Source organism: Lepidochelys olivacea, assembly GCF_965140295.1.
Source record: "Lepidochelys olivacea isolate rLepOli2 genome assembly, chromosome: 27".
Classification (NCBI taxonomy): domain Eukaryota; kingdom Metazoa; phylum Chordata; order Testudines; family Cheloniidae; genus Lepidochelys; species Lepidochelys olivacea.
In genome coordinates this window covers 18019882-18047504 of record NC_140437.1, presented here as the reverse complement: position 1 = coordinate 18047504, position 27623 = coordinate 18019882, and the positions used below count along the sequence as shown (strand labels likewise).

Sequence of the window (27623 nt, the reverse complement as noted above, 5' to 3'; positions counted from 1 at the left end):
GAGCAGGGGACATACGGTTCTCCACGAAGGAGTTCAGTCACAAATTTAATTAACACACTTTTTTTTAACGAGCATCATCAGCATGGAAGCATGTCCTCTGGAATGATGGCCAAAACATGAAGGGGCATACGAATGAATGTTTAGCATATCTGGCATGCAAATATCTTGCAATGCCGGTTACAAAAGTGCCATGCGAACGCCTGTTCTCACTTTCTGGTGACATTGTAAATGAAGCAGGCAGCATTATCTCCTGTAAATGTAAACAAACTTGTTTGTCTTAGCGATTGGCTGAACAAGAAGTAGGACTGAGTAGACTTGTATGCTCTGAAGTTTTACATTGTTTTGTTTTTGCGTGCAGTTATGTAACACACAAAAATCTACATTTGTAAGTTGCACTTTCACGATAAAGAGATTGCACTACAGTACTTGTATGAGGTGAATTGAAAAATACTATTTCTTTTGTTTATTTTACAGTGCAAATATTTGTAATAAAAACTAATAGAAAGTGATCACTGTACACTTTGTATTCTGTGTTGTTATAGAAATCAATATATTTAAAAATGTAGAAAAACATTCAAAATGTTTAATAAATTTAAATTGGTATTCTATTGTTTAACAGTGCGATTAATCACAATTAATTTTTTTGAGTTAATCGCGTGAGTTAACTGTGATTAATCGACAGCCCTAATTTGATCTCTCAACTTCATAAGGCTCCTGGCTTCATAAGGAACAAGATTGCAGTGTCTGGGAGACGTATTAGCCCAGGCTTCCAGGAGTGGATTTCCTTTGGCGAAAGTCACTTAGGCCACATCTAGAGCCCCAGCTTGCACTGATTTAACTGAAATGGGTTACAAACTGGTTTAGTGATATGGGTGCAACACCTTAATTCTGGCTCTAAATTTTCTGGCTCTGACACTCTTTTTAATTCAACGTAAAAGAGCATCCGCTTAAGCTAACTCAGCGTCGGGCACACTGAAATCAATGTACAAGTGTCCACAAAAAGGGGTTGGTCACACCAGTTTCCACACTGATTTGGTTAAATAGTGCAACGTGACAAGGGTTTCGTCTTTATCCCATCACAAATAGAAACTTTGCTTTAAAATGTGTCTTTACAAATTGTGTTTCCTGGAGGGTGAAAGAAAAATGCAGTTTGTTCTCTGATGGAGGCTGGAGCATCGTGAAAAGATGGAAATCTCTCCCGAGACGGAGCGCTGTTTGCTTTTAGTGAGGCTAATATTGCTAAGGCTCCAGCTTCACTCTGCCTTATCGATCCTGATCTGTATTGCAGGAGCATCCAGAGGCTTCCAGGGGTCCGCTGTGCTGACACATGCCGTAAGGACCTGGCTCTTGGGTTTTGGTCACAACAGACATTTTAAAACAAGTGTTTTAATAGTCATTCCTCTGTGTCCATAAAGCATGAGTATGTGACGGATTGCTGTCTGAATCGTGCGTGTCCATCTGTCTGTGCTGCCCCCTGCTGGCGAGGGTGAGCCCTGCCGTCTGTGTATGTGTAACTTTTTGCAGGTTAAAATGAGTGCCTGATAGAACTGCCTAGCGCCAGCTGTCCTGTAGGCAGGAATCCTGAAAACTCCCCGCGCATCTGCTGGTGCCCCTCAATCCTGACCCTCGGCCCCCTTCTAGCCCTGGGTCGCTCGCCTCCCACTCTGATCCTGCCTATACCTCACTCCTGACTGGCAGTGCCCTGGGTATTCTAGCCTGGGCCCCACTCGTGGGTCAGTGAATGGTGCTGTGTAGCCCAGCCCCCTGCCAATCAGTGTGAATGCAGGGTCCTGTCTGCTCACCCCACTTCTCGTGGCAGAGGTGTGGACTGGTTGTAGAAGGTGAAGGCAGCCCTTGCGGGCTCCTTCCTCATCTGTAACACCAGGACTCCCTGACCTTGTGCGGCCCTGGGGGTGCCTATGACCATGCTGCAGTGTTTCCAGGGAGCAGGGGCGCATGCTGCTGTTGGCGAGATGAGCTGGCGTTTGCCGTCAGTCTCCCCAGCCCCTTTACTGTGTCCTGCAGTTACACTCCATGCTGTAGCTCTCAAACACCCCTTAGCCAAGCCCAGGGGCTGAGAATCCCTTGACTGTGTTGGGGCCCGTGGGAGTCGAGGGCGCTTGGCACCTCCCCAGATCCAGCCCTGAGTGACTCCATGTTCCTTGTGCAAGAAGGACGAGGATTTTGGGAGCCTGACCCATGTTGTGCCTCCTCCTTGTGGGACTAGGCTGGTCTGCCGACCCCTGGCACAGCAGCGTGGACCATCACTCAGCCTGTGCCAGCAGCCATGACGTTGTTTGGAGGGAGGGGCGAGATGAGCCGGGAATGTACAAGCGAGAGGGTGGGGAGAAGCCAGTGGATGGTGTTTCCATGTGCATTTGACCCGAAGGAAGGAGTTTGTAAATGTAGAGATACAGCCCCTACCCTGCCTGGCTGGTGTGGACTGCAGCCTCTGAGCGTAGTCACTGAGGCCCCTGCATGGTGCCAGGGTGGCACCAGCAGGGCGTTGGTGAGCAGGTGAATGTGCCAGCTGCTGTGATCAGCAGCCTGGGACGTCGGAGCCCATCCCACTCAAGGTGAGGGAGGCTGGACAAGATGCAGGGTCGTCTTGCTGCCCCTGAAAATGGTGCAGGGAGCTGACTTGAATGACTCAGCCAGAGAATGGCAAGAGCTTTTCCCCCCACCTTGTTCTAGCCAGCCTCAGCCAGCCGGGATCCAGGCTGCCCTGTGGCTCAAGCTCATGACTTGACCTGTTTGTGCCAGCCACAAGGGACCACGTTCCCAGGGAACCGCCCCCTTCCCGTGACATTATTGACTTGAACTGGGACCATCTAGAACATGCTTGCAACCAAGGTCCTGTCGTGGCACCAAATCTTATATAAGGGGGGTCAAATGAGGTGTCTCAGACACGGTTATGGTTTGCTGGTTAGGATGATGCTGTCTATATGTGGGTATCATTTTTGTAGTTGAAGTTATGAATATTGGCTCTACACTGTCTGAAGTTCAAACTTCTGCTCTGCTTCTGGGTGACACCCCAGACAAGTTGATGTCCGCTCTGCCTAGCCTGCCTGATGGCCCATTAAGGACCATCAGCGACACAACTGACCCATTGAGAGAAGGCCTGGGGACTCAGCCGAGGGACAGAACTCTGAGGTGTTTCCAGGCCATGGGATGGGCAGCTTGTCCTTGGGACACAGACAGCAGAGACCACATGGCAAGAGACTGTAAAGAGCTGCTGCAGCTCCTCCATCTTGTCTTCAGTCCTGCTTCTGACCTCTGGAGGGACTTGGCTGCACTGACCTCTGAACTAAGGACTGAAAGACCCTCCCAGTTGGGGCTGTTCTCCAGGGACTTGATTAGAACCTGCCGTTTATTCCATCCCTGCTGCAAGCCTGAACCAAGAACTTTGCCATCACTGGGTGTCATTGATTCCATTTCACCCATTCTAGCTCTCATTTGTATTTCTTTCCTTTTAGGAATAAACCTTTAGATTTTAGATTCTAAAGGATTGGCAACAGCGTGATTTGTGGGCAAGATCTGATTTGTACATTGACCTGGGTCTGGGGCTTGGGCCTTTGGGATCAAGAAAACCATTTTTCTTTTACTGGGGTATTGATTTTCATAACCATTTGTCCCCATAACAAGTGGCACTGGTGGTGATACTGGGAAACTGGAGTGTCTAAGGAATTGCTTGTGTGACTTGTGGTTAGCCAGTGGCGTAAAACCAAAGTCCTCTCTGGCTCGCTGGTTTGGTTTGCCTTAAAGGTGGAAAAACCCAGCCTTGGGCTGTGACTGCCCTGCTTGAAGCAATTCGTCCTGAATTGGCACTCTCACTTGGGTCGCGCCAGAACCAGCCTCGTTACACACCACCCTCCCCGGGAGCATGCATAGAAAGTGGCCTGAGATGCTGAAAGCTACTGGGGCCCCCCTAGGGCTGTCTGGGCCTAGCTTGGCAGCTAAGTGGATTTGTCATCTTGTATTTGCTTGCCTGAGCGTAACAGATAAAATGAAATTGTGTCTCCAGGCCCAAAGCGGGACTAATTTTCCACTCAAATGTGCGTAATCCTTCACTCCTTTCACCCAGCCCGCCCGTGCCCACACTGTGTGTGGAGACAGATTAGCAGCCCTGTCTAGGCACCAGCTCATGGCTGGCCTGCCAGAGGTGGCTGTGGATGTTGAAGGGCTGGCAGCCAGTTGAGGCAGGGCCTTGCCCAGCTCTGGCTGGGCATGGAAGCTGCCTTCCCGAGAAATGAATCAAATGTGGCAAAGGCAGAGTCAAGCTGGGAGTCCTATGTGGACCATGGGATGCTCAGCAGAGCTCGCTCTCTGTTGGATTCCCTATTCTGGCTGTGCCTGTTCGGGGTAGGGTCCTGACCCCTTTTGAGGGATTGACTGGGGCAATGGAAGGATTAGCTGGAAGTGGCCAGAAGGTGTCTCTGGAGCCATGAATGCTTTCCTCACTGCCCAGGCCTGGCATTGTGAGCCACATCCTTCTGGCTGTTCGTGAGGTTCGGGGTCCCCTTTGGGGAGTCCTCTGGTCAGCACCAAATGGTGTGTCCCACAGGGTTCATGCTGCCCTGATGGGGCAGTGGCAGCAGGTTGGGAGTCTGTCCCTGGAGTGGCTCTGTGGTGCATCCAGCGGGGAGTGGCAGGCACTGAGTTTTGTGCAACAAGGGTGTGCTTTGCAGTGAAGCCTTGCCGAGCCTCTGTCTGTATCTGGGATGGTTTTGTTCAGCTGGAGGCTTTATCCCGAGCGAGCGATTGCATTATGGAGATTGAGAGCAGGCCTAGCCGGGGATCTTTGCCCCAGATCAAGATCTCAGTGACATGGTGTCACGGAGTCCCTGGGCGATGCTCTGGAACTGCTCCCTATGAAGCCGGTCAGGACTCTGGGGAAGTCTCCTTTCTGGGAGCAGCCTGTCTGCAGGACACACAGCTCATCCAGCTTCCACCTTCCTGGGTCTGACCTCGGAGCATTCAGCATCCTCTGCCCCTCCGTGCGCTTCCCCCAGCGAGTCTGCCCAGGCGGGCTCCTGGGGAAGCCAGAGGGTCCTGCACCCCAACTTCGCAGTCAGACGTGACTCTCAGCCAGACAGTAAAACAGAGGTTTATTAAACGACAGGAACATGGTCTAAAACAGAGCTTGCAGGTGCAGAGAACGGGACCTCTCGGCTGGGTCCATTTTGGGGGGCAGTGAGTCAGACAACCACGTCTGCCCTTCACTCCATGTTCCAGCCAGCCCCAAACTGAAACTCCCTCCAGCCCCTCCTCCTCTGGGCTTTGTTCCTTTCCCGGGCCAGGAGGTCACCTGATTCCTTTCTTCTCCAACCCTTCAGCTCTCACCTTGCAGGGGGAAGGGCCCAGGCCATCAGTTGCCAGGAAACAGGGTGTTGGCCATTCTCTGTGTCCAGACTCCTGCACACACCGGCCCTCTAGGGCCCTGCAATGATCATACACCCTTACTTAAGAACTGCATAGGGGAAACTGAGGAAACATTAAGAACAGTCCCACTTTGTCACACATGGCTCATCGTGTAGGGAAAATACCTTGTTTGATCCAGTGGGTTGGGTTAGGGACCGAGAAGAAAAGGAGTACTTGAAAAGCTTATGCTCAAATAAATTGGTTAGTCTCTAAGGTGCCACAAGTCCTCCTTTTCTTTTTGCGGATACAGACTAACACGGCTGCTACTCTGGGACCGAGAAAAGTGGCTGTCCAGTAGCATGTGCTTGCTGCAGCTTTGGCCTCTGCCACCCCTCGTGCACCTCTCTGAAAAAAGAACAGGAGGACTTGTGCCACCTTAGACACTAACAAATTTATTAGAGCATTATTAGCTCACAAAAGCTTATGGTCAAATAAATGGGTTAGTCTCTAAGGTGCCACAGGTCCTCCTGTTCTTTTTCCGGATACAGACTAGCACGTCTGCAGCACAGCCCTTGCCCTGCCCTCCCTGGAAAGATGGGTACAGCTAATCCCGTAGCCCATGAGCCAGCAACTGGGGGAGACAGCCGTGAGCACTCAGACCCTATTTTATATCCTGGCCACTGAAAACGCTTGAAATAATCTCTTGTTTCTAAATACGTCGCTTTAGCTACACTCCCCCATGCTGGGATGAGCAGCAGCCCTGCTCTGGAGTCTGCTCCTCTGTTTTGGTAGGGCTGTTGTGGGCGGTGTGTGGCTCTGGGTTACGGCTTCAAGCCGTTTGGTTTTGCAGCAAGGAACCGGCATGGGGCTCTGGGAATAGAATTTGAAAGGGACTGCTTTGGGGAGAAGGCGGGGCCTGCACATTAAGTCAGGAGCTTTCCATGCTGCCTGCACAGCTGAATCCTCCACCAAGCCAGGGATGTGTTATCCCAGCTGCTCTCGTCATTCTAAACAGGCCTGGACAAAACCCGGATGAGCTCAGACCTGCCTGCTGTGCTGGGAAACCCACTGGATCCGCAGCCCGGGAGCACAGACCTGCCTGCTGTGCTGGGGAACCCACTGGATCCGCAGCCCGGGAGCACAGACCTGCCTGCTGTGCTGGGGAACCCACTGGATCCACAGCCCGGGAGCACAGACCTGCCTGGGGTTCTGGGGAACCCACTGGATCTGCAGGCCGGGAATGCAGACCTGCCTGATGTCCTAGGGAACCCACCGGATCCATGGCCCAGGAGTGCAGACCTGCCTGGGGTTCTGGGGAACCCACCGGATCCATGGCCCAGGAGTGCAGACCTGCCTGGGGTTCTGGGGAACCTATTGACTGGCAACTTGCTCTGATGCTGGGCTCAGTACAGGATCAGGAAGTGAGCTGTATGTGTGGGGTCTGCTCCATGCTCTAAGTTTGTAGCAGCTCAAATCCCCCAGGGGCTGCCCCTTGTAACTCGCCTGTGGGCTTAGGTCTGCCACCTCTTGGTATAGAAGCTGGAGCCTTTCCTGCAGGCAGGGTTTAGGTGTGGGCTCGGGGTTAGTTCCACCGGTGGCCCAGCCAGAACGTTGCAGCACAGAACAGGGGCCACCCGGGTGGCGATTCCGCTGCGTGTCCCAGGCAGATGAAGTGCGAAGGAGTGGCTCCTGCGGGAGGTTGGGCTGGGTTGGCTGCACTCAGGCCAGCAGAGCGCAGGGTTCCTGGGCCCCTTACTGCAGGGGGACGCTTCGGTTTAACCTTTCATTGTCCCTGTGTGCTAGCCGCTAGCTTGCTCCGCTGCAGTGGATGGAAGAGCGGGAGATAATGCAGGCCTCAGCCCTTCCCTGGCTGTAGGGAGAGGCATCAGGGCACTGGGCTTGCTGGGCCCTTCACGAGAAGGGAAGTGGCTGGATGGGATGGAGCTGGCTGAGCCGCGGAGGCGCCCAGCTCCGAGTACCTGCCCTGGGGAATCCCGTCTGAGCAGGGAAAGCCCCTGGGCCGTGGCAGAGCCTGTACACTGGTGGGTCCCTGCTTTGTGCCTCACTGGCTCCAGCTGGTCAAGCCCCTGTCGCCCCCTGGAGTGAGGGAAATTGGGCCGCGTGGCCCCAGGCACTGCAGGGGCCGTTATTAAAGCGCCACCAAGGCCTGTCTAATCCACGTCTGGGTTTAGCCACAATGGGGGCACTGGCGTTAATAGCAGAGATTAGGCTTCCCCAGGGCTTGCTAAACTGCCCGATTGCGTCCTCCCAGCCGGATTACTGCCTGCAGAGCTGCTCCTGCACAGGGGCTCTAGGCACGGCCACGAGAACTTCCCCCCTCGCCAAGCCCCCGGCAGCTCTGCTCCCTTGGGTGGGCTGAGAGTCGTTATCCTCAGCCAGGAATGAGATTCTGCACTGAGTTCCTTCTCCTGGAAAGGCCTGGCGCTGGGGTGATGGGCAGCATTGCTTCTGGGGGGGCCCTTCCTTGGGCCCTGGCACCCAGTACCCAAGGGAGCCGGGTGCTGCCGCTGCAGTGCTCTTGGCAGCCAGGGGAGGGGAGAGGGAGCATGGGTCATGTGTAGCTGCCCCTAGGTCCCAGCCCCAGTCTTGGGCAGTAGGAGGGGAATAATCGTGCAGCGCCTCCTGCTGCCAAGCGGCAGTTCTGCGTGTGGTCTGCGCCGGGCCTTCCTGCATACGGCTGCTGGGCAGGTGTTTTGGGCTGTGAAGAGCCCAGCCAACAGCCCAGCCTTCCCCACAGCCCCCTTCCCCAAACTGCTGCCCTGAATCCCCTGTGCCAGGGGTTTGGGGCAGCCCCCTAGGGCACTGCTTAGTGCCACCCAAAGGGATGAACCCAGTGCCCACCCGTGAGGGTGCACAGGCTCCCTGGCTGTGCAGCCAGCACGGCACCTCTGCACAAGGGCAGGGTGTGGGCCGCGCAGGGCGGACTGGTGCTGGTGGCCTGGGGCTCCGCTGTTCTGTGGACTCCCCTCTCCCTGAGTCTTTGCAGCTTCATCTGCACCAGCATTTCCCTCCAAACTGCCTGCCCCAGCAGCTCCACGAGTGACAGCATCGAGGGAGGGCTAGTTCACAGAGGCCCCATACGCCATAACCACCAGGCTGTCTACAAACTCCACGTGGGAAAATGCGGAACAAAGAGAGAGGGATGGAGACATGCCCAAGGGCACACGGGGAGCTTGGTAGTAAAGCTGAGAACAGAACCCAGAGTCCTGTCTCCCAGCCTGGCACTCAGTCCATTAGAGCACATGATTTTCCGTGGCATAAGGACAGAGGATGCATTCATCCCAGGGCAGGAGCCATATGAGCGACTCCGAGGCCCAGCCATCCTCTGGCTGCTGCAGCACAGCAGCTGTGTGTGTTTTCTAAACTCTCTGAAGAAACACCTCCAAGCTCTGCCAATCCATCCAGGCGTTCGCTCCCCGGCAGGCAGCCCCCCCTGCTCAGCAGAGGCTGGGGCTGCCGAGGTGCTGTGGTACAAACACGCTCCCCGGCAGGCTCACAGAGTTTGAAAGTTATCCCAGAGCATCTTGAATGCAGAGCTGAAGGAACCCGCTGCAAAGCCCAGTGAGGCTGCCCCAAGTGGATGGCAGTTACGCTTTCACAGGGAGAAGATCAGCAAACATTTCAGAGTGAACACTGCAGAGTCCAACCCAGGGAGTGCCCGAGGCTCTTCCCAGCCTCTTCCCAGCCTTCCCTACCAATTCTCTTGGCAACCCTGGATCGAGGAAGGAGGCCCCACAGGAACAACACACGCAGCTCAACACGCTGTCCACACCAGCTTCCCCCCAGAGTCGGGCGGTGTGCGTGGCTCCATCGATGCTCCACTGCAGAGAGGGACCTGGCGAGGCCTGTCTGCACCCAGAGCCCCCTTTACAGGTCAGAGCCAGCAGCTGTTCCCTTCACCTCCCCAGGCATTGCACACTGCCTGCTGAAACGCATCAAGCAAGTGGAGACCCCAAGCCAGACCTAATCTCAGGGGCACTGAAACCTGGCTACCAGGGGACAGGAAATGCAGGAGCCGGAGTTGAACTCACCAGGTCCTAAGGGGAGCCAGATGTGCCTGAAAGAACAACCACTACTCACTCTGCAGCAGGTATGTTTAGGAATTGCAGATGGGATGGGATGGGAAGGGAAGGCCTAGCCTGGAGCTGGAGCAGACCTGAGCACTGAACACGCAGGGCCCAATTTCCCTCCCTTGTTGAGTTTACTCTGGCGCCACTCTCAAGAATTGCCCTGCCCAGACGTACACCAGAGAGGCAGGGATCGGGCCCACCCCTCGGTGCAGCAGCCAGTCCAAGCAGCCAGGGTCTTCAGGCAGCAGGCTGAGAGCCGCTCTGCAGGGTCGCTCTCTCTCACAGGAAATCTCTCAACTGCGGGAAATCTCTCATCCACTGAATGGCTGTTTTCAGTCAACTTCAGGTTTTGTTTGTGAGGAGGTTTCTCAGGGTGGCCAACTCCTGCGATTGTATCAGATATCTTGCAGTACTTGGTGTTTTTCTCAAAGCCCCAGCTCTTGGAGTCATGCGATTCCACAAGAATCTCCGCTTTCGGTCCTTTGTTGTGGTTGTACGTTTCTAGCCCTCCTGGTTGCAGAGAGAAGCTTGAAAACCCCCAAGTGGGACCCAATGGCAAAGCAAAGGACTCCAGCATTGATTTGTGGATTTTTGAACTAATCTCAGTATTTTGGTCTGACTCCTGCTTTCCGAGTACTTGACACTGGTGAATCTGATAGCTGCCTCGTGCTCACAAGTGGCTCTGGAGGAAAGAGATGTTTCCACTCCTCCTAGGAATAGACGAGACCTCAAAGGGTCCTCTAGTTCACCCCCGCACTGAGGGAGGGTTAAGAATACCTAGCCCTCTCCCATCTGAGAGGGAGTGTGGACTGCTGTTTGGGGCCTACACTGGGAGGTAATGGGTTAGTTCCTTGCTTTGGGGTGACCATTGCTGGGCAATTGGATTTCCTGGCTATGTTTGGGCAGTCTTGCTCCCATGTCTCTTTACTGCCACAGCCATCATAAGAATGGCTAGACTGGGTCAAACCAAAGGTCCATCTAGCCCAGTATCCTGTCTTCTGGCAATGGCCAATGCCAGGTGCCCCAGGGGGAATGAACAGAGCAGGTAATCATCAAGTGATTCATCCCCTGTCACCCATTCCCGGCTTCTGGCAAACAGGCTAGGGACACCATCCCTGCCCATCCTGTCTAATAGCCATTGATGGACCTATCCTCCACAAACTTATCTAGTTCCTTTTTGAACGCTGTTTATAGTCTTGGACTTCACAACATCCTCTGGCAAGGAGTTCCAGAGACTGACTGTGCGTTGTGTGAAGAAATACTTCCTCTTGTTTGTTTTAAACCTGCTGCCTGTTAATTTCATTGGGTGACCCCCAGTTCTTGTGTTAGGAGAAGGAGTAAATAACGCTTCCTTATTCACTTTCTCCACCCCAGTCATGCTGGCCCTGCAGAGGATAAAGAATTGCCCCATCAGAAGCTCTTTGCGAGGATTCACAGTGTATTCTCTTGTTTCTCCTGCTGTTTGGATTCTCTCCACAGGTTTTTCTAAAAGGGCTTGTCTACATGGGGTGTTATTCCGCAAGAGCCAGTCCTGATTAACTCCACTTTAAACTATTGGATTAAGCTAATTTGGAATAAGAGCGACCACACATGGAGCTAATCAGGGACGGTTGAGCTACTTTTATTTCACACCCTGCCTGACTCCAGATGGATTTTACTGTGCAGACCAGCCCTGAGTGAGATGTCGGTATTCAGGCAGTGTCGTTACGTGCTGGCAAAGAATGTGAAGGTCCAGGTTGGTTCAGGGTCTCACCTCTGAACTTTCAATTCATACGTGGCTCTTCAGAAATTTCAGGCAGGGAGCCAGTCCCCTCTCCGGCGTGTCTCTGCTCCTGTGTGTTTCTGGCTGATACGCTATCTGGGAGGACAAGTGTATGTCGAGTGTGAGCTCTGAGATCCAGCCAATCTTTATTCCACTGCTTGGTCCCTGAGTGGTGGGTGGCAGAGTAGGACAAGGGGTTACATATCGCCAGCGTGATTACTGTGTGACTAGATCTGGAGCCTGAGCTATTGTGTTTCCATGGCAGCTTTCATCCTGAAAGATCCCCAAGCACATTGCAGAGTGACCGGCCTCCTCTGAAATGCAGCCCTCTCAGGGGCAGAGCGCAGCAGAATTTTAGCAGCACAATGCAAGAGTGTCGAGACCGGAAGCGAGGAGCTTGGGTGCGGTGGTAGTGGGGGACTTCTGGAAAGCAGAGCACTGATGATGGGAGTTGGAAGGGCACCTGAGTTAACAGCGCTCCAGACCTTGTGAAAAGTACGGTGAGTGCTTAGAACGCGTCTTTCCCACCTCCGCTTCTCCAGGTGCCACGTTTGCTGTGCTAGTGACTGAGAGGAGAGCGCATCCTGCTGGAGCATTCATGTGGCAGCACCAGGTTTCTCTTGGGCTCTATCCAGCCCACTCTGCTGAGCTGGTGAACCCGGCCAGGCGTCGAGCCCGTGGGGGCACACGCAGAGCTGCTGGCTCTTGACGGTTGGGTTTCAAAGGCTTTGCCTGTAGCTGGGCCCTTCGCCTTTGTTCTCAAGAGGAAATATTTTATTTCCACAACTGATACTGTCTCTCTTCTGTGAGTGCGGAGCGGGCCTTGACGTTCCCTTCCCTCGCTCGCCTGGCACAGATCGTTCCAGTGTGGGCTGTCTGGGGGAGCGCCGGCTGGGCTGTGCGGAGAAGCTGGTTCTTTGTCTCCAGCTGCAGTGAAAGACTGGCAGGGCGAATACTGTGCTCTTCTGCAAGAGAAGAACAAAAACCTGTTGATGCACCAAACCTTTAGAGCAGCCTGTCTCTCCAGCCCAGCTGGTGCCAGCTCTGCCTGAAACAAACGTGCTGGAAACCACAGGCAGACGTGAAGCGACCCAACCACACAGTCAGTTCCAAAGCGAAGGGCTTGCAGGCGACGTGGAGGGGAGGTAAGGAGTTTACATCTCCATCTCCCCTGCCTGCATTGTCCCTGGGCCCTGGCGGGGTTCACCAGCTAGTCTGGTGAGCCTCTTAAAATTCCAGCCTCTGGAATCCTGAGATTCTGTGAGAATCTGTCTGAAGGGAATTTGTAGCCTCGTCGTTGCAGAGAAAAGCTCGCGACATGGCACCTGATGGCTTTATCCACAGAAGATAAAGAAAGGAACCCAAGATCTATGTAGGGCTTGCCTCACGATTTCTGAACGCTTGGTTGCCCAGGCTGCTTAGTGAGTAGTCCCCTGGCAGCGGGCTCTGGGCTGTCATCCCTCCTCTCCCATGAGCCCTGCCCCTTTATTGCTGGTGGGGCCCCTGCTGAGCTCCATAAGGCACTGGGGGTGAGTGCAGCCTCCCAGAACTTCACTCCAGGTGCTACTTCCGAAGCATGCCTAGCCCGTCAGCCCCGGCTGTCCCACTGGGCATCACGGAGGCTGCTGGGACTGGGCTGGTGGCTGAATGCTGCCAAGCAGTGAGTGCACAAATGATATTCAAATGGAGACGAAGGTGCAGCAGCCAGTGCCTGCTCGTGGGCTCAGCCTGCCAGCTGCTGGGGAGGCTGGGTAAACTCTGTGGCTGGCTCCTTGCACCCCACCCCTGACCCTGTGCTGTATTTGTAAGAACAGTGACCTTGGTGGGGGAGCCCAGCCGCCAGCACAGGCTGTGAAATGCTCACTGAGAAGTGGGAGAGGCAAGGCGGGCTGTGCGTGGGCTGTGAAGCAGTGCGAAGTACAGCATGGCCCTGCTGGAAGAGAGACATTTTCACATGGCCTGATGGCAGTAAACATGCTTCCAGGGTAGGCATCGCCCATCCCCTCCTCAGAGCCACCCTTAGGAGCCCTTCCTGGGCACAGCCAAGAGTGCTGTGTGTTCTGTGTCTTTCATTAAATGCCTCTCCTTGTCTCCTGCTGTCTCCCTACCCCGCCCCCACAGCAGGCTTGGGGCCCTGGTGTTTCAGTTCCTTGGGCAGGTTGGTCTCTCCTGGCATTGCCAGGTGCCCAGGGCACTTCTGGGTCCCGTAATACCAAAGCAGCAGCGAGTGCTGGTGTGAGGCGAGAGGGTCACAGCTCGTGTCGTGGCCCACTGAGTACGTGTGGTCTCTGCAGGCCTGAGGTCAGCCTCCTTCCCTTTCTTCTGTGCCCTGCTGAAGAGCAGCCAGGCACGGAGACCCCCAGGTGCAAACACCTCCTGAGGCCCTGCAGTGGGACGCTGCCCCGCTGGTTTTATGGCCTGTCTTCAGCTGAGTGAGACGCTTGTGCGCTGCCGGCCCCACGCGGCCTGGTACTAGCGCTCCCAGCGAGCATGGCTGGATCTGCGCACGGCCGCGCGCTCGCAGCCGTGGCGGGGAGGAAGCTGCCAGGAGCCCAGCGCTTGCTGTTTGGTCTGCGAGAGGCAGCTGACGTTTTGGAAGGAAACAGTTGCTCTTTACTCCTTCCTGTAGCAGGCAGCCTGAGGAGCGGCCGCGCTGGGCTGCCACGCTAGGCTGTCCCTGCGGGCGCGACCCCTTCGCCAAGAGGCAGGATCCCCCTTGGTGCCCAGGGTCAGGGTGCCCAGGTGGCTGGCAAGGCGCTGCCAGGGCGGTGCATGGGACAGGGCAGAGCGCGGAGAACACCTGTTCCTGCCGTGAGTATCCCCGGCACTCGGGGAAGGGACCATCAGCTTCTGCCTCGGGGCCGAGAGAGAGAGTTGTCGCCAGGGCCACCGCTCTGTGCTGGAAGGAGAGAGTTTGCTGCCAGCCCCCAGGATCTCCAGCAAAAGCTTCTTGGGGCATTGGTGAGATGCCAGCATGGGAGGGTTAGGGGTCTGTATGGCACTCAGCTCTGCACAGAACCTTTCCTGTTCTCCCCGTCCCTCCCCCCGCATGCTCGCAGCCCCCACTGCTTAGCAGGAGCTTGGGATTCGCCATATGTGGTGTGAGGCTCAGAGCTGCCTCGTTGACGCTGGGGGTGAGTGCTGTGCCCTGGGGCCCCAGAACAGCTCACGCTGAGCTAGGGTGCCGCTGGGGTCCAATGGTTCGTAGCCCTTACTTTTTTCCAGTCTGACTTTGTCTAGTGTCCGCTTCCAGCCACGGGACTGGGTTAGACCTTCCTCTGCTAGACTGAAGGGCCCGTTATTAAATATTTGTTCCCCACGTAGGTACTTACACCCCTGAACCATCTTTGTGTTAAGCTAAATAGACTGAGCTCCCTGAGTCTGTCACTGTAAGGCAGGTTTCTGAACCTTTCATCATTCTCGGGGCTCTTCTCTGACCTTTCTCCAATTTACCAACATCCTGCTGGAACTGTTGGCGCCAGAACTGAGCACAGGATTCCAGCCGGCCCAAACACGGAGGTAAAATAACCTTCTCTGCTCCTGCTCAAGGTTCCTTGTTTCTGCTGCCCGGGGTCACATCAGCACTTTTGGTCACAGCATCACGCTGGGTGCTCATGTTCGGCTGATTATCCCCCACAGCCCCCGCTTTTTTTCGGAGTCTCTGAGAGTTCCCCTCCTGGAAGTGTGGCCTACCTGTAAATGGGGTGCAGGAGACTGGGGCCAGGAGAGACCGGGCCTGAGGGTTGAGGCCTGGGAATCAGGGAGGGAAATAGTGGGGTGACTAGTTCAGCAAGGGGGCTGGACTGAGAACCAGTAGGGCAGGAGGAAGGAGGCAAGGGAACCTGGGTATGGGGGAAGAACTGGGCTTAGCTGGGCAAAGAGGCTGGGGAGGCACCGAGATTGGACAAGGGGATCAGGGAGGGAGCCTGGGACTGGGAACCACTGGGCTTGGGGAACATGGCAGGAGGAGGCTGGGGGGAAGGAGAGAGACAGACTGGACTAGGAACTGGCAGGGGGTGGGAGGGAGACAGGAGCTGATGGAGATCACTGGAAGTGAGTGGAAACTTGGAAAGGAACTCCAGATGGGTGACTAGGACAGTCTGGGTAGGGGGACAGGAACTAGTTGGGTGAGGAGAATGGGACAGGGAGCCAGGGGTGTGGAAGAGCCAGAACTGGGACAGGTTGGAGGGGACAGGGCAGAAGAGGCCAAGCATGGGGGAAATGGGCAGCTGGGTTTGGGACCACGAGAGCACACTCCCGTCCAGAGCCTGGAACCCACGGCTTCTAAGGCTCAGCGTTCCTCTGCTGTCAGGAATGAGGTGAAACCACCAGCTAAGGGGCTCATCCGCCTCTAGCTTTGGTGCATGTACAGAATGACAACCTACTACTGCTGTGGGTTAATGCTTCGCTCAAGTGGCAGAGGTCTGTGTGGTGGATGTGAAGGTCCAACCCTGCTGATGACACCTGGGGGTCGACGTGGTGCCATGTGATGGAGTTCATGTCTGGGGGGTTTGGCAGATTCTTCCCCAGTTCATTTGTTTTCCTAAAAACCTAGGAAATTGCACAGAGAAAACTGTTTTAAACGAATGTTGTTAAGGCTACGAAGTTGAACACTCAGCAGTTAGGTAGTGCCAAAGGAAGGTTGCCCAGGCATTAATTGTGGCATTTCCTAACTTTTCAGTGCTTGATTTGAACCCTGAGTCATGTTCTGTAAGGTTGTCTGTGCTTGTGGTATTTATACCAGCACGCTAGGCTGGCGCTGCTCACCCCGGCCCATGAGCTCCTCTCGTGTGCTTTGTTGCGTCACCTGTAAAAACTCTCTGTCGGACGAGTTGTTTTTCCAAGACCTGTCAAGCTTGAAGAGGGAAGCTCTTGCTTTTTATAGGCGCTGGCTCTGTCCGGCCATTCTATATTTGCCTCCAGGGATTGCATTTGTTGCCATGTGTGCTCTCGCCATGAGCCAGTTTAAATGCCTAAACCCCCAGAATAAAGTGCAAGGGAAGAGCATGGCTGCGTGGTGTGGCCTGGGCCCAGAATAGAAGCTGGCACCTCTCCCCTAGTGTTTGGAGAGTCTTACTAGCCTGAAATAGCTCCAAGAATCTGATTTCAGAACCGACCGCGACCTCGCCCGTTTCTTTTCTCCAGAGTGTTTGTGTACAGCGGATAGCGGGCGTGTGCCGAGCGTGCTCCTGAACCCGGGCCCCCAGGTCTGCGTGCTGCAAGGACCCTGCGGGAGGCACGTAAGACCCCATCCCTGTGCTGTCCTGGATGAAGGGCCCTGAATGCTTGGTCGTTTCACGCTCCCATGGCAGTTTAACAGGGCAGGGACCGTTCTGTAGTAGAGCTGGGTGTCTCTGCCCCCGAGGAGCTGGACTGCATGGGCTGTACTGGGCGAACCCCCGAGAACCTGTGCCATGTGCACGTGGGTGATTCCTGAATGGGTGGGTGCTGGCCTGTTCCGTCACACCCTCAGCCAGCTCCTCCCATCAGCTGCTCAGGGAAGGTGGCCAGGGAAGGCGGGCAAAGGGCTGGGGAAGTTGTCTGGGCACTGGGAAGCCAGGGAAGGCAGCTGGGGAAGGCGGGCAAGGGGCCGGAGAAGGTGGCCAGGCGCTGGGGCGGACATTTCCTCTCTGCACTGGTCAGTTACCCCGTCCCCTTTTCACGATGGATGACTTCACTTGCCTGGACCGAGGCTGAGCTCTCTGGGTGCATGCTAAGGGAGATGGTTATTGTGTTGCATGAGATTACAAGGAACTGTACATAACTGGATTCTTCAGTGGCCCCACCCCCCCCGGGAGGCGGAGGGGGAGTCCGATCCTGGGTCCCCAGAAGCCTTTCCCAGCAGTGCCCTGTGATGTCAGAGCCAGGAAGTCTCCCTCCCGCATTAAAATAGAGGCTGCCCTGGGCAGCGGTTGTCTGACGCTGCTCTAGGCTGATGGCACAGAGGGCCCTTCTCCCCCTAAGTGTGGACGGAGGGTCCTTGTCCTGATGGCGTCTCCTTGCCCCCCAGGTTCTGAACAATGGCTGTGTGGATCCAGGCCCAGCAGCTGCAGGGCGAGGCCCTGCGCCAGATGCAGGCGCTGTACGGCCAGCACTTCCCCATCGAGGTGCGGCATTACCTCTCGCAGTGGATCGAGAGCCAAGCATGGTAGGTGAGCCCGCCCCGCGGCTACCTGACGCACTCCAGTCGGTCCTTCAGGCCATCGAGAGGAGACGTGGCTTGGCTGCCAGGTGCCCTGACAAACCCGTGTCTAAGGGGCTGGAAATGGGGCTGTGGGCCTGGCCTTACCAACCCGCTGGCTCCGGTCAGTGGTGTCTGTGGCGGATCACCACTGAGCGCTACACTCCAGAGGCCATGGCACATAGACCAGCTGCACAGCTTCCTCTCGCCTGTCCCCAGGCAGGGCCGAGGCACGGGGGCAGGGCCGGAAGACTCAGAGCTGGGAGGAGGCGGAAGGTTAAGGCTTTGCGAGGTCCCCTGGGCTGTTGGAGTGAGTGGAGCCTGGCCTAACGGTTAGAGCCGAGCCTGGGAACTCTTTGGTCTGGCCCTCCTCCTCCCTGTCCTGCCACCTGTTCTCTGAGGCCTTGGCCAGTCGCTGCTGCACTCCGGGCCTCACTTTCCCCTTACCCACCATGGTGCTTGGAGACGCCCCAACGAAAGGTAGGGCCCTCCCTGTCTGCGACCCACACGTCTGGTCTGGGGTCCTTGTGCAATGAGGGGCTGGCACTGTGCTGGAGGGCAGGGTCAGGGTCGGGAGGGCAGAGTCGGGGCAGGACTTCACTCCCATTCGCTCTGGGCTTTGTGTGGTGGGTTGGCCGGATCATCCCAGTTGGCTGAGGGATGGACGCAGGGGGGCCTCAGTTGTGGGGGGCTGAGTTCCCGCAGCAGATGCAGTCCCTGTGCCGAGTTGGGCCCTCCGCCCACCCCCTGTCTCTCTCTGTGCCAGGGACTCCATCGACCTCGATAACCCCCAGGAGAACCTCAAAGCCACCCAACTGCTGGAGGGGCTGATCCAGGAGCTGCAGAAGAAGGCAGATCACCAAGTGGGCGAGGACGGGTTCTTGCTGAAGATCAAGCTGGGGCACTATGCCACTCAGCTGCAGGTCAGTGCCCAGAGCCGCAATGGGGCGGCCTTTCCCCTCGTGTCCTGCCAGGGGCCGGTCACTCCCACTGGGCGCTCCCCAGTGGGCTGGCCAAGCCTGGCGCGTAGCAAGGGTCTGGGACAGCGGCAGAGTGTGTGATGGCAGGTGCCTGGTGCCCGTCGCTCCCCTCTCCTCACCGCGTGGGACCAGTGCATCGCTGAGCCCCTCCGTCACCTGGCATGTCGCAGCCCCCCCAGCCGCTTCCGTCCCCCACAGGCTCCTCGTCTGGCCAAGGGGAGCTGCCGTCCTGGCACAGGCTGGCTGGGGTGACCCCCATCCTCCCCCACGTGGCCTGGGAGCAGGGATGCTGGCAAGGTAGGTTAGGGCAGGAGCAGCCCCCCCGCCTAGTGCCCATGGCACCCCTTTTCCCCCAGCCTGGGCCGGTGAGAGCCCCTGACTAGCCCCGCTCTGCGCCTGGCTCAGGGCCTTTGCTTTCCCTGCTGCAGAACACGTACGACCGGTGCCCCATGGAGCTGGTGCGCTGCATCCGCCACATCCTGTACCATGAGCAGCGGCTGGTTCGGGAGGCCACGAACGTGAGTAGCCAGGCAGGGGGGCCTTGTCTCTCTCCCCGTCTTTCTGGGGCCCCAGGGACACTGCCCCAGCCCAGCCCCGGCGCTGACTCTGCTGGGATCACCCTGGGGCCCCGCACCCCACCCCACCCTGTGCACGTGGCTCCAGCCACTGCCCCATGGCGTGAGCCTCGGCCTCCGTGCTGTGGGGCCCGTCGCTGCCCCCCATGGCAGCCCCTGCAGCCCGGCCTCTCCCTGCCCCAGGCGTGGGGGGCACAGCACTGACCTGGCGCCCTCTCTCTGCAGAGCCCCTCCCCGGCCAGCAGCCTGGCGGACGCCATGTCCCAGAAGCACCTGCAGATCAACCAGACCTTCGAGGAGCTGCGCCTCGTCACCCAGGACACAGAGAACGAGCTGAAGAAGCTGCAGCAGACGCAGGAGTATTTCATCATCCAGTACCAGGAGAACATGCGCCTCCAAGGTGGGGGGATGGGGGGCGCTCGAGCCATGGGGAGAGGGAGGGGCCGTGGGGTTGGACTGCTGGGGGCAGGGACCTGCCCTGAGATCCCGTCCTTGGGGAGACACCAGCCCGTGCCAGCAAACGTGCCGAAGCACTTGCCCCGTCCCAGCTGCCAAGGGGGCGCCAGGCCCTGGGCTCCGGCTGGGTCCGGTGGGGGCTGCAGCTGGCGCGGGGGAGACTCTGCCATAGCATCTGCGGGGGCATCATCTCACCCACCTGCCCACCGCACCCCCATGAGGAGGCTGCAGGTATCTGAGCACTCCCAGGACGGTTCCCCTCCCCTCGCAGTCCCATGGGAGTCCCCAGCTCAGCACCGCCCCACCGGCTCCGTGGGGCCCGGGGAGCGAGTCTCCCCCCACCCCAGGGGCAAGCCTGGCGCAGGGGTTCTGGGGATGCCACCGAGGGTCGGGAGCCCCTGGGGCAGGCGGGGCTCAGGCCTAATGCTCTTGGCCTCCTCCCCAGCCCAGTTCTCCCAGCTCTCCCAGCTGGGCCCCCAGGAGCGCATGTCCCGCGAGACGACGCTGCAGCAGAAGAAGGCGTCGCTGGAGGCCTGGCTGCACCGGGAGGCCCAGACACTACAGCAGTACCGAGTGGTGAGTGCCGACCCGGGGGCCCCCACTCCCTGCCCTGGTGCCAGCAGGGGGCGGTGACGCCCCCGTCCCCCGCTAACAGCCCGTCCCCTCGCAGGAGCTGGCAGAGAAGCACCAGAAAACCCTGCAGCTGCTGCGCAAGCAACAGACGACCATCCTGGATGACGAGCTGATTCAGTGGAAGCGGCGGCAGCAGCTGGCGGGGAACGGCGGCCCACCCGAGGGCACCCTGGACGTGCTGCAGTCCTGGTGCGTCCCCCCTCCCAGCGCTGCCGGGAACGGGGCTCGCGGGCCTGTGGGAAATGGGGACTGGGCACCTGGGAGCTGCCGCTTGGCCCCATGGCGGCTGGCTGGGAAACCAGCGAACGGTGCCGCCGGCAGCAGGGAATCCGGGGGAGTCACCGTGCTGCCCTGGGTCGCAAGAGGCAGCCCCGGGGGTGACCCTGATGGGTGACACTGCCCTCGCTGGCGTTGTTAGTCCAGGGCACCAGGGGTCACCTGCCCCCATCGCGAGGGATGTGGGACTGGATTCCTGGGGCGGCTGAGCTCCCCACATGGCTAGGCTAAGGCCGGACCGCTCCAGCCTGTGTTGGCCTGGCTCGGCCTGGACACCGCGGCCTGGAGGGTGTCCGTGGGGGGTGTCCATGGGGGAGGCACAGACAGGGAGCCCCATGACCAGCAGACACGGGACGCCACGGCCTGGGGCTCTGTGATGTCCCTGGGCCTTGCCAGAGGGCTGACCTGGCCCGGGGGCCCCTCGCCCCAGGTGTGAGAAGCTGGCCGAGATCATCTGGCAGAACCGGCAGCAGATCCGTCGGGCTGAGCACCTGTGCCAGCAGCTGCCCATCCCGGGGCCCGTAGAGGAGATGCTGGCTGAGCTCAATGGCACCATCACAGACATCATCTCCGCCCTGGTGACCAGGTAATAATGCAGGGGGCAGAGCTGGGCCGTGTCTGACTGCCCCACACGGGCTGGCAGAGCCAGGCTGGGTCTGGGCCCGTCTGCCTCACACGGGCTCAGGGACAGAGCTGGGCTGGGCCATCTGCCCCACACGGGCTGGCGGGGCTGAGGCTGAGCTCAGGGCACGGTTGGGAACAGGCTCAGACTCTGACCCGACCAGGCAGGACCTGGGCTGCGCGGGGCCCTGGGCCGGCTGGGGCGGGGGGGCCGCTGGCACTGCAGGCGGGTGGCGAGAGAAAGGGGCTCGTGGGGCAAGCGCTCTGGGTGGGGGGGGCCCTGGCTCGGGGGCGTGGAGGGGGGATCTGGGCGCAGGTGCTGTGAGCCAGGGTGGGGATGTGGTGGTCTCGTCACCCCTCCCCGCACCTGGAGGTTGTAGCTCCGGCCCCGGGGCCCATCTCGCAGCCGCAGGCCCCATGATGCTGGCTCCTCCCCCCAGCACCTTCATCATCGAGAAGCAGCCCCCCCAGGTGCTGAAGACGCAGACCAAGTTCGCGGCCACGGTGCGGCTGCTGGTGGGGGGGAAGCTGAATGTGCACATGAACCCGCCCCAGGTGAAGGCCACCATCATCAGCGAGCAGCAAGCCAAGGCCCTGCTGAAGAACGAAAGCACCCGCAAGTAATGCCCCCCCGCCACTCGCCCGGGGCAGGTCCTGGGGGACCCCCGAGCTGGCCCTGCTGAGCCACGCGGCTCCTGTTGAGTCCCAGGGTAACTGGGTGGGGTAACTGGGGGGCTCTGGCAGGACCCTGTGGGGCTGGTCCCTTGTTGTCTCTGCGTCCCATTGCTCACGTAGCCTGGATCCCCCGGAGAGAGCCCAGCCCAGCGCGTGGCCCGCTCTGACCCCCGGGGTATCGCTGAGTGGAGGGAGGGTCAGCCGCACGCCTGTGGGGCTGGCGACTGGCCCCTTTCCCAGCACCCCCAGTGGAGTCCCCGAGCTGCCCCCCATGGTGACTGTTGGCACCGCCCAGTCCCGCCGCCATCCCCCCGGCCGTCGGAGCTGGCCCAGTGCCTGGCCCCCCTCACCTGCCTTTCCCGTTGCAGCGAGAGCAGTGGGGAGATCCTGAACAACTGCTGCGTGATGGAGTACCACCAAGCCACGGGCACCCTGAGCGCCCACTTCAGGAACATGGTGAGAGCCGGGCCGCAGGCATCGCCCCTGCCCCCTGCCCCCACCCGCCTCTCACGCTCTCCCCTGCCTCCCGCAGTCCCTGAAGCGCATCAAGCGCTCGGATCGGCGTGGCGCCGAGTCGGTGACCGAGGAGAAGTTCACCATCCTCTTCGAGTCGCAGTTCAGCGTCGGCGGCAACGAGCTGGTCTTCCAGGTCAAGGTAAAGCCAGCACCGCTGCCCAGGGCCCTGCCCGGCGCTGGGGGCTCCAGGAGCCCTTCTGGGGCTGGTGTCAGGCTTGGCCGTGTCGCCCGTCCCCAGGACGGTCCCTCCGGGTTGAGGGAGGGACACAGGAATTCCTGAGCCTCGGTCACGAGCTGGGGCAGCCCCGGGGGGCGCAGGGTCCGTGGGTGGGCATGGAGGCAAGAAGCATGGGGTGGGGGGGGGGGGCTTGGTCTGATTGAGAGTTGCCCAGCGGCAGGTGGGGGAAGGGCAGGAACCGGAGCTGGGTCCAGCCCCCACCCCTGCCCCACACTCAGCCCGGCCCTGCCGGTTCCCACAGACGCTGTCCCTGCCCGTGGTGGTGATCGTGCACGGGAGCCAGGACAACAACGCCACGGCCACCGTGCTCTGGGATAACGCCTTCGCCGAGCCGGTGAGCAGCCAGCGCCGCCGGGGGGCAGAGTCCCACACCCGGGGGGCCTGCCCCGCTTCACTTGGGGCCCCAGATGTGCATTGCCCTTGGGCCCCCCACATCATCAGGTCCTTTGGTCTGGGCCCCCCGCACCTGGCCCCTCCTGCAGCCCTCTCTGTTCTCGCCTGGGCAGTCTCCCATTCCTGCCCTCCGCTGGCCTCTGCACCAGGAGTTCTGGGGGAGGGAGGCACACGGGGCGGGCGAGGGGAGCTCTGGGAGTGGGGGTCGGGGGCGCAGGGGGGTGAGGGTCAGGGGGAGGGGGACAGGAGGTCTGAGGAGGAGGAGGGGAGCTCCGGGAGTTGGCGGCACAGGGGCAGGGGGAGGGGGACCCTGGAGGGGGGCGCAGGGGGTGAGTGCCACAGGAGGGGGGCACTGGGATAGTGCATGGATGCTGCTGGCTCCTGGGGCCGGAGCTCTCCCCGCTGGGTTCCCTGCCCGGGTGCGGCTGGAGCCCCCCTGACCGCAGGCTCCCGCGCTGCCCCCTCCCGCAGGGCCGGGTGCCATTCGCCGTGCCCGACAAGGTGCTGTGGCCCCAGCTGTGCGAGGCGCTCAACATGAAGTTCAAGGCCGAGGTGCAGAGCAGCCGGGGGCTGACGAAGGAGAACTTGCTCTTCCTGGCCCAGAAGCTCTTCAACAGCAGCAGTGGCCAGCTGGAGGAGTACAGCGCCATGTCCGTCTCCTGGTCCCAGTTCAACAGGGTGAGCCGCGCCACACCGCCAGCCTCTGCCAGGGGGCCCTGGCCGGGAGGGCAGCAGGGGCGCCAGCTGGGGGCGGGGTGGGGGAAGGGATCCTGTAGTAGCCGAGTGGCATCACTTGTGGGTACTGGTGAGATGCCCCAGCAGTGCACCTCCCCCCGGGCTACTGGCCAGGTGTGGAGACTTGCTGTCCCATCTGTGCACCCTGCCAGGAATCCCTTTGGCACAGGCTGGCAGTCGCATCTCGCTGCAGAACAGCGCATGGCATGTGGGAAGGAGCAAGAAGCAAATGGTGCTGACAGACTGCGAGAGACGGGACGCTGGCCCCAGCTCACACTGACACTGGACCAGCCTTCCCCTCCCAAGGAAGCAGGCGGGGATGGTGGAAATCCGTCACCCTCTGGGTTAGGGGCCTGGCACACTTCCGCTGTGCCACTCTGCTGCCTGCCTCCCTCTGACTAGCACGGGAGAGATGCCAGGCTTGCCTGCGCTGGCAGGACTGTGCCCCCAGCTGCTCCCAGGAACAGAGCCTGCTCACCCAGTGCTCATCGTGATGCCTGCATGCACGTTAGGTGTGCATGAATCCCTGGTGCCAAGCCAGTTCTCCCTGTGGCCAGAGCGGGGCTGGGGGACGGGAGTGGCTGTCGTAGGGCATGCTGGGCTCAGAGATGCTCACGGTCTTTTTTCTTTACCCAGGAAAACTTGCCAGGGCGGAATTACACCTTCTGGCAGTGGTTCGATGGGGTCATGGAGGTGCTGAAGAAGCATCTTAAGCCTCACTGGAACGACGGGTGAGAGCCTCCTTCCCGTAACGGCCGACACGGCACAGCCCCCTTTCCCCCCGACTGCCAGCCCCTCACCCCCCTTCTCTGTGCTCCAGGGCCATCCTGGGCTTCGTCAACAAGCAGCAAGCGCACGACCTGCTGATCAACAAGCCGGATGGGACCTTCCTGCTGCGGTTCAGTGACTCCGAGATCGGGGGCATCACCATCGCCTGGAAGTTTGACTCACGTGAGTCAGGGTGGGCCGGGGCAGTCTGGAGCCACATCCATGCCTGGGGCTGGAACAGGGCCAGCTCAGCCCTGGCCCGTGAGTCAGTTCATGACCCGTGAGCTGGGCATGGTGCAGAACAAACCCAGTCGTCGTGCTGGGCCAGTTCCTGCTTCTGGCTCCTCCTGCTTGGAAGGCCAGCTGTGCTCCTAGGGCAGGGGCAGGCAAACTTTTTGGCCTGAGGGCCGCATCGGGTTTCTGAAATTGTATGGAGTGCTGGTTAGGGGAGGCTGTGCGCCCCCAAACAGCCATGCATGGCCTGGCCCCCGCCCCCTATCCGACCCTCCCCACCTGCTTCTCGCCCCCTGTTCCCTGACGGCCCGTGGGCTGTAGTTTGCCCACCTCTGTCCTAGAGGTTGTGCTGTGCTGATTTGTTACCGATGTCAGGAGACTAGATAAAGGTGCTCAGGCCAGGATAGCGTAGCCCCCTTCCCATGCAGGACCAGGCTATGCTGGTGCAAGCCCTGCCCTGCTGTCTAACCTCGGCTATGCTAGGGTGGTTGCACCATTTACTATACCAGCACAACTGGCTAGCGGACGCAGGCCTCCGCTGGCTGGCTGGGAGCTCTGGAAAGCCATTGGAAAGGGTAGCTTTGCGTTTTCTCTTTTTAGCTCAGAACACGTGACCTAGGCTGCTCCAGGCTGTCACAGTGATTCTCTTCCCATTTATGAAATCCAGGGCAGGCCCTTGTGCAGCGGGTCCATGCTGAGCAGTTCGGTAAATCTTCTAAAGGGTGTTCTGTCATGAGAGCTGTGTTTAAAGAGACCTATGTGAAAATACAACCAGAGCAGAATGCCACTCGCAACGAACTAGACTCCATGTTAACCCTGAAATAGCCTCACAGCTCTGCCTCACCTCTGCCTCTCAGCTCAGCTTGGCCCATCACAGCAGAGTTTTCGGTTCACTTTGGTTTCTAGTTAGTTTCACTTTCTGGCTCTCTGTGGAGCTGTTGTGTCAGATGATGTGCCGCAAGGGAGCGGGTGAGCTCAAAGAAAAGCTGTTTTTATTAACTTGAGATTTTAAACAATTATGCTCGTGAAACATGTCAGAGGAGTTTGTACGCCCTGAATGCAGCGGCAGCCCTGGCACTCTGCACGAGCCGGTGGGAAACTCACGGGACTTGAACTGCAAGTCCGGCGATATTTGGGTTTTTTTTCTTAAAGCCCCAGCTCCCGGATTCAGGCGATTCCGCAAGAATCTCACCTTTTGTGTACACAAACAATACATTTCCAGCCCTGGGGGATGCAGGGAGGGAATCCTAAAGCTCAAAGGCAGAAGGTGGAGAAAAAGAACCCAATGCTGATTCTTATTGGAGGTCTCATGATTTTGAAGCCAATCTTGCAGTTCCTCGAGGCCTGACTCCCAGGGGCCAGCTGTGCCGCACAAGGGCCTGTCTTAAGCAGCATTGTTCTTAGGCCCCTCTGCGACACGGAGGAGACCCGTGGCTCTGGGCTCTGTGTTTCACTGTCGTATCTCTCTGCTGTTGCGTTTCTAGCTGAGAGGATGTTTTGGAACCTCATGCCCTTCACGACCAGAGACTTCTCCATCCGCTCGCTAGCCGACCGCTTGGGTGACCTCAATTACCTCATCTACGTGTTCCCCGACCGGCCCAAGGACGAGGTCTTCTCCAAGTACTACACGCCGGTTCTCTGTGAGTGCGCCATGCAGCGCTGGGCCCTGCACTGGCCTGTGTTCCCCTCGCCCTGCGGCAGGCTCTGGGGCTGTGGGAGCTGGCATCAGCTCGTACCCCTGAGGGCCTGGCCCGTTAGCAGCCAACGGTTCCTCTCAGTGGTGTACGGCCTCATGGCACAGAGACCCGAACCCGACAGTGCTGATGGGCTCTCCTGCTCATCGGAGTCCTCGTGCCGACCGGCTGCTAGCCCAGGTGACGCTGTCGGGTCAGTGCCTGGAATGTCCCCTGGCCTCTCCATGCCTTAGCGCTGTCTTCTCTCTCTCGCCCTGTCTGTAGCTAAAGCCGTGGATGGATACGTGAAGCCACAGATCAAACAAGTGGTGCCAGAGTAAGTCCGTCTGGGCGTGCGTCTGTCTGTCCATCTGGGCGTGCGTGCGTCTGTCTGTGTGCTGTCCTCGGCCTGTGTCTCCCTCTTCCCCTCCGTTAACACCCCTTGTTGAGGAAATGTCAGATTCTGAACCAGTGTCCCAGCCCCGAGTCTCTTCCGCAGCCTTGTGCCTTACCAGGGGATGGGCCTGCATGCAGCAGGCACCATGGGGGGCGGAGGGGAAGCTGTTTGCCCTGTTGCTCACAGGGGGCAGAGCAGGTGGCCAGGGGAGGAGCACTCCAGGCTGGCAGCCCCAGCAGGCAGCCCCACAGGCTGCAGGAGGAAGTGATGGGTGTCGGGATCCTATGGCAGGGCTGGAGCCTGGCTCTGCACTGGGTGTGTGCCGCACTGGGAGGATTTAAAACACCCCTGAGAAGTGAACTGGCTATGGGGGTGTTTGCTGGGCACTTGGGAGGGGCTGGTATGGGCCGAGCAGGATCTGCACAGATGAGGCCAGCTCTGATTGTGGCCGTCCCCACCGACATGGCTTCCCCTGGACTGCGTGGGAGGGTGTAAAGCACCATCGACACAGCCATGGGTACAGCCTCCTTCCCCCTGGCCCCAGGGAGCTGAGGACGGCATCGATCCAGGAGCTGGACCCATGTGAAATCCCTCAGCCCCCTCAGCTACCATCAGTAGCCCAAGGCCACGGGGCCAGCAGGACAGAAGTTGCCATTGCAGCCAGGGAGAGGAGCCGGCAGAGTGGGACAGAGCTGCAGCCTGCCCTTCGGTGCAGTGCCTCCTCGCCTCCCCACTCTCATCACCCTCCCCATGGCCCTGGCGCCCCCAGCCCAGCTGACGCGCCGGTCCCTCATCTGTTCCAGGTTTGCCAGCGCCTCCGGGGATCCCGCCGCCGGAACGGTCACCTACATGGATCAGGCACCGTCGCCAGCCGTGTGCTCCCAGCCGCATTACAACGTCTACCCACAGAAGTAGGTGCTGCTCCTTCCCCAGGCCTGAGCCGCGTTCCGGGGGCGAGGGGTTCCCCCGTGTTGGGGGGGGCGTTTAGCTGGAGCATGCTGCTCCCGGCCCCTTAGCATGGCTATTCTGGGATGCCTCCCCCAGGCTCGCCCTGTCTC

The 27623-nt window shown here is 59.0% G+C and overlaps 1 protein-coding gene across 8 annotated transcripts in view; it reads left to right on the top strand.

The window, feature by feature from the left end:
- Positions 1 to 27623, top strand: part of LOC311513749 (signal transducer and activator of transcription 5B) — a 44914-nt gene that overhangs the window by 14924 nt on the left and 2367 nt on the right. For 3 of the 8 annotated variants that reach the window (XM_084615807.1, XM_084615809.1, XM_084615808.1), the window contains 18 exons: positions 16360 to 16450; positions 17225 to 17362; positions 18162 to 18318; positions 18804 to 18893; positions 19176 to 19350; positions 19852 to 19982; positions 20077 to 20228; positions 20746 to 20901; positions 21377 to 21556; positions 21980 to 22067; positions 22144 to 22266; positions 22607 to 22699; positions 23230 to 23436; positions 24130 to 24224; positions 24314 to 24444; positions 25980 to 26135; positions 26454 to 26505; positions 27369 to 27476. In XM_084615807.1, the coding sequence (XP_084471933.1) occupies positions 17235 to 17362; positions 18162 to 18318; positions 18804 to 18893; positions 19176 to 19350; positions 19852 to 19982; positions 20077 to 20228; positions 20746 to 20901; positions 21377 to 21556; positions 21980 to 22067; positions 22144 to 22266; positions 22607 to 22699; positions 23230 to 23436; positions 24130 to 24224; positions 24314 to 24444; positions 25980 to 26135; positions 26454 to 26505; positions 27369 to 27476 (2222 nt within the window). In that variant the 5' untranslated portion in view covers positions 16360 to 16450; positions 17225 to 17234. Of the gene's footprint in view, positions 1 to 12104; positions 12360 to 16359; positions 16455 to 17224; positions 17363 to 18161; positions 18319 to 18803; positions 18894 to 19175; positions 19351 to 19851; positions 19983 to 20076; positions 20229 to 20745; positions 20902 to 21376; positions 21557 to 21979; positions 22068 to 22143; positions 22267 to 22606; positions 22700 to 23229; positions 23437 to 24129; positions 24225 to 24313; positions 24445 to 25979; positions 26136 to 26453; positions 26506 to 27368; positions 27477 to 27623 lie in introns of those variants that run through there. The other 5 variants (XM_084615811.1, XM_084615812.1, XM_084615814.1 and 2 more) reach the window with 3 other exon arrangements.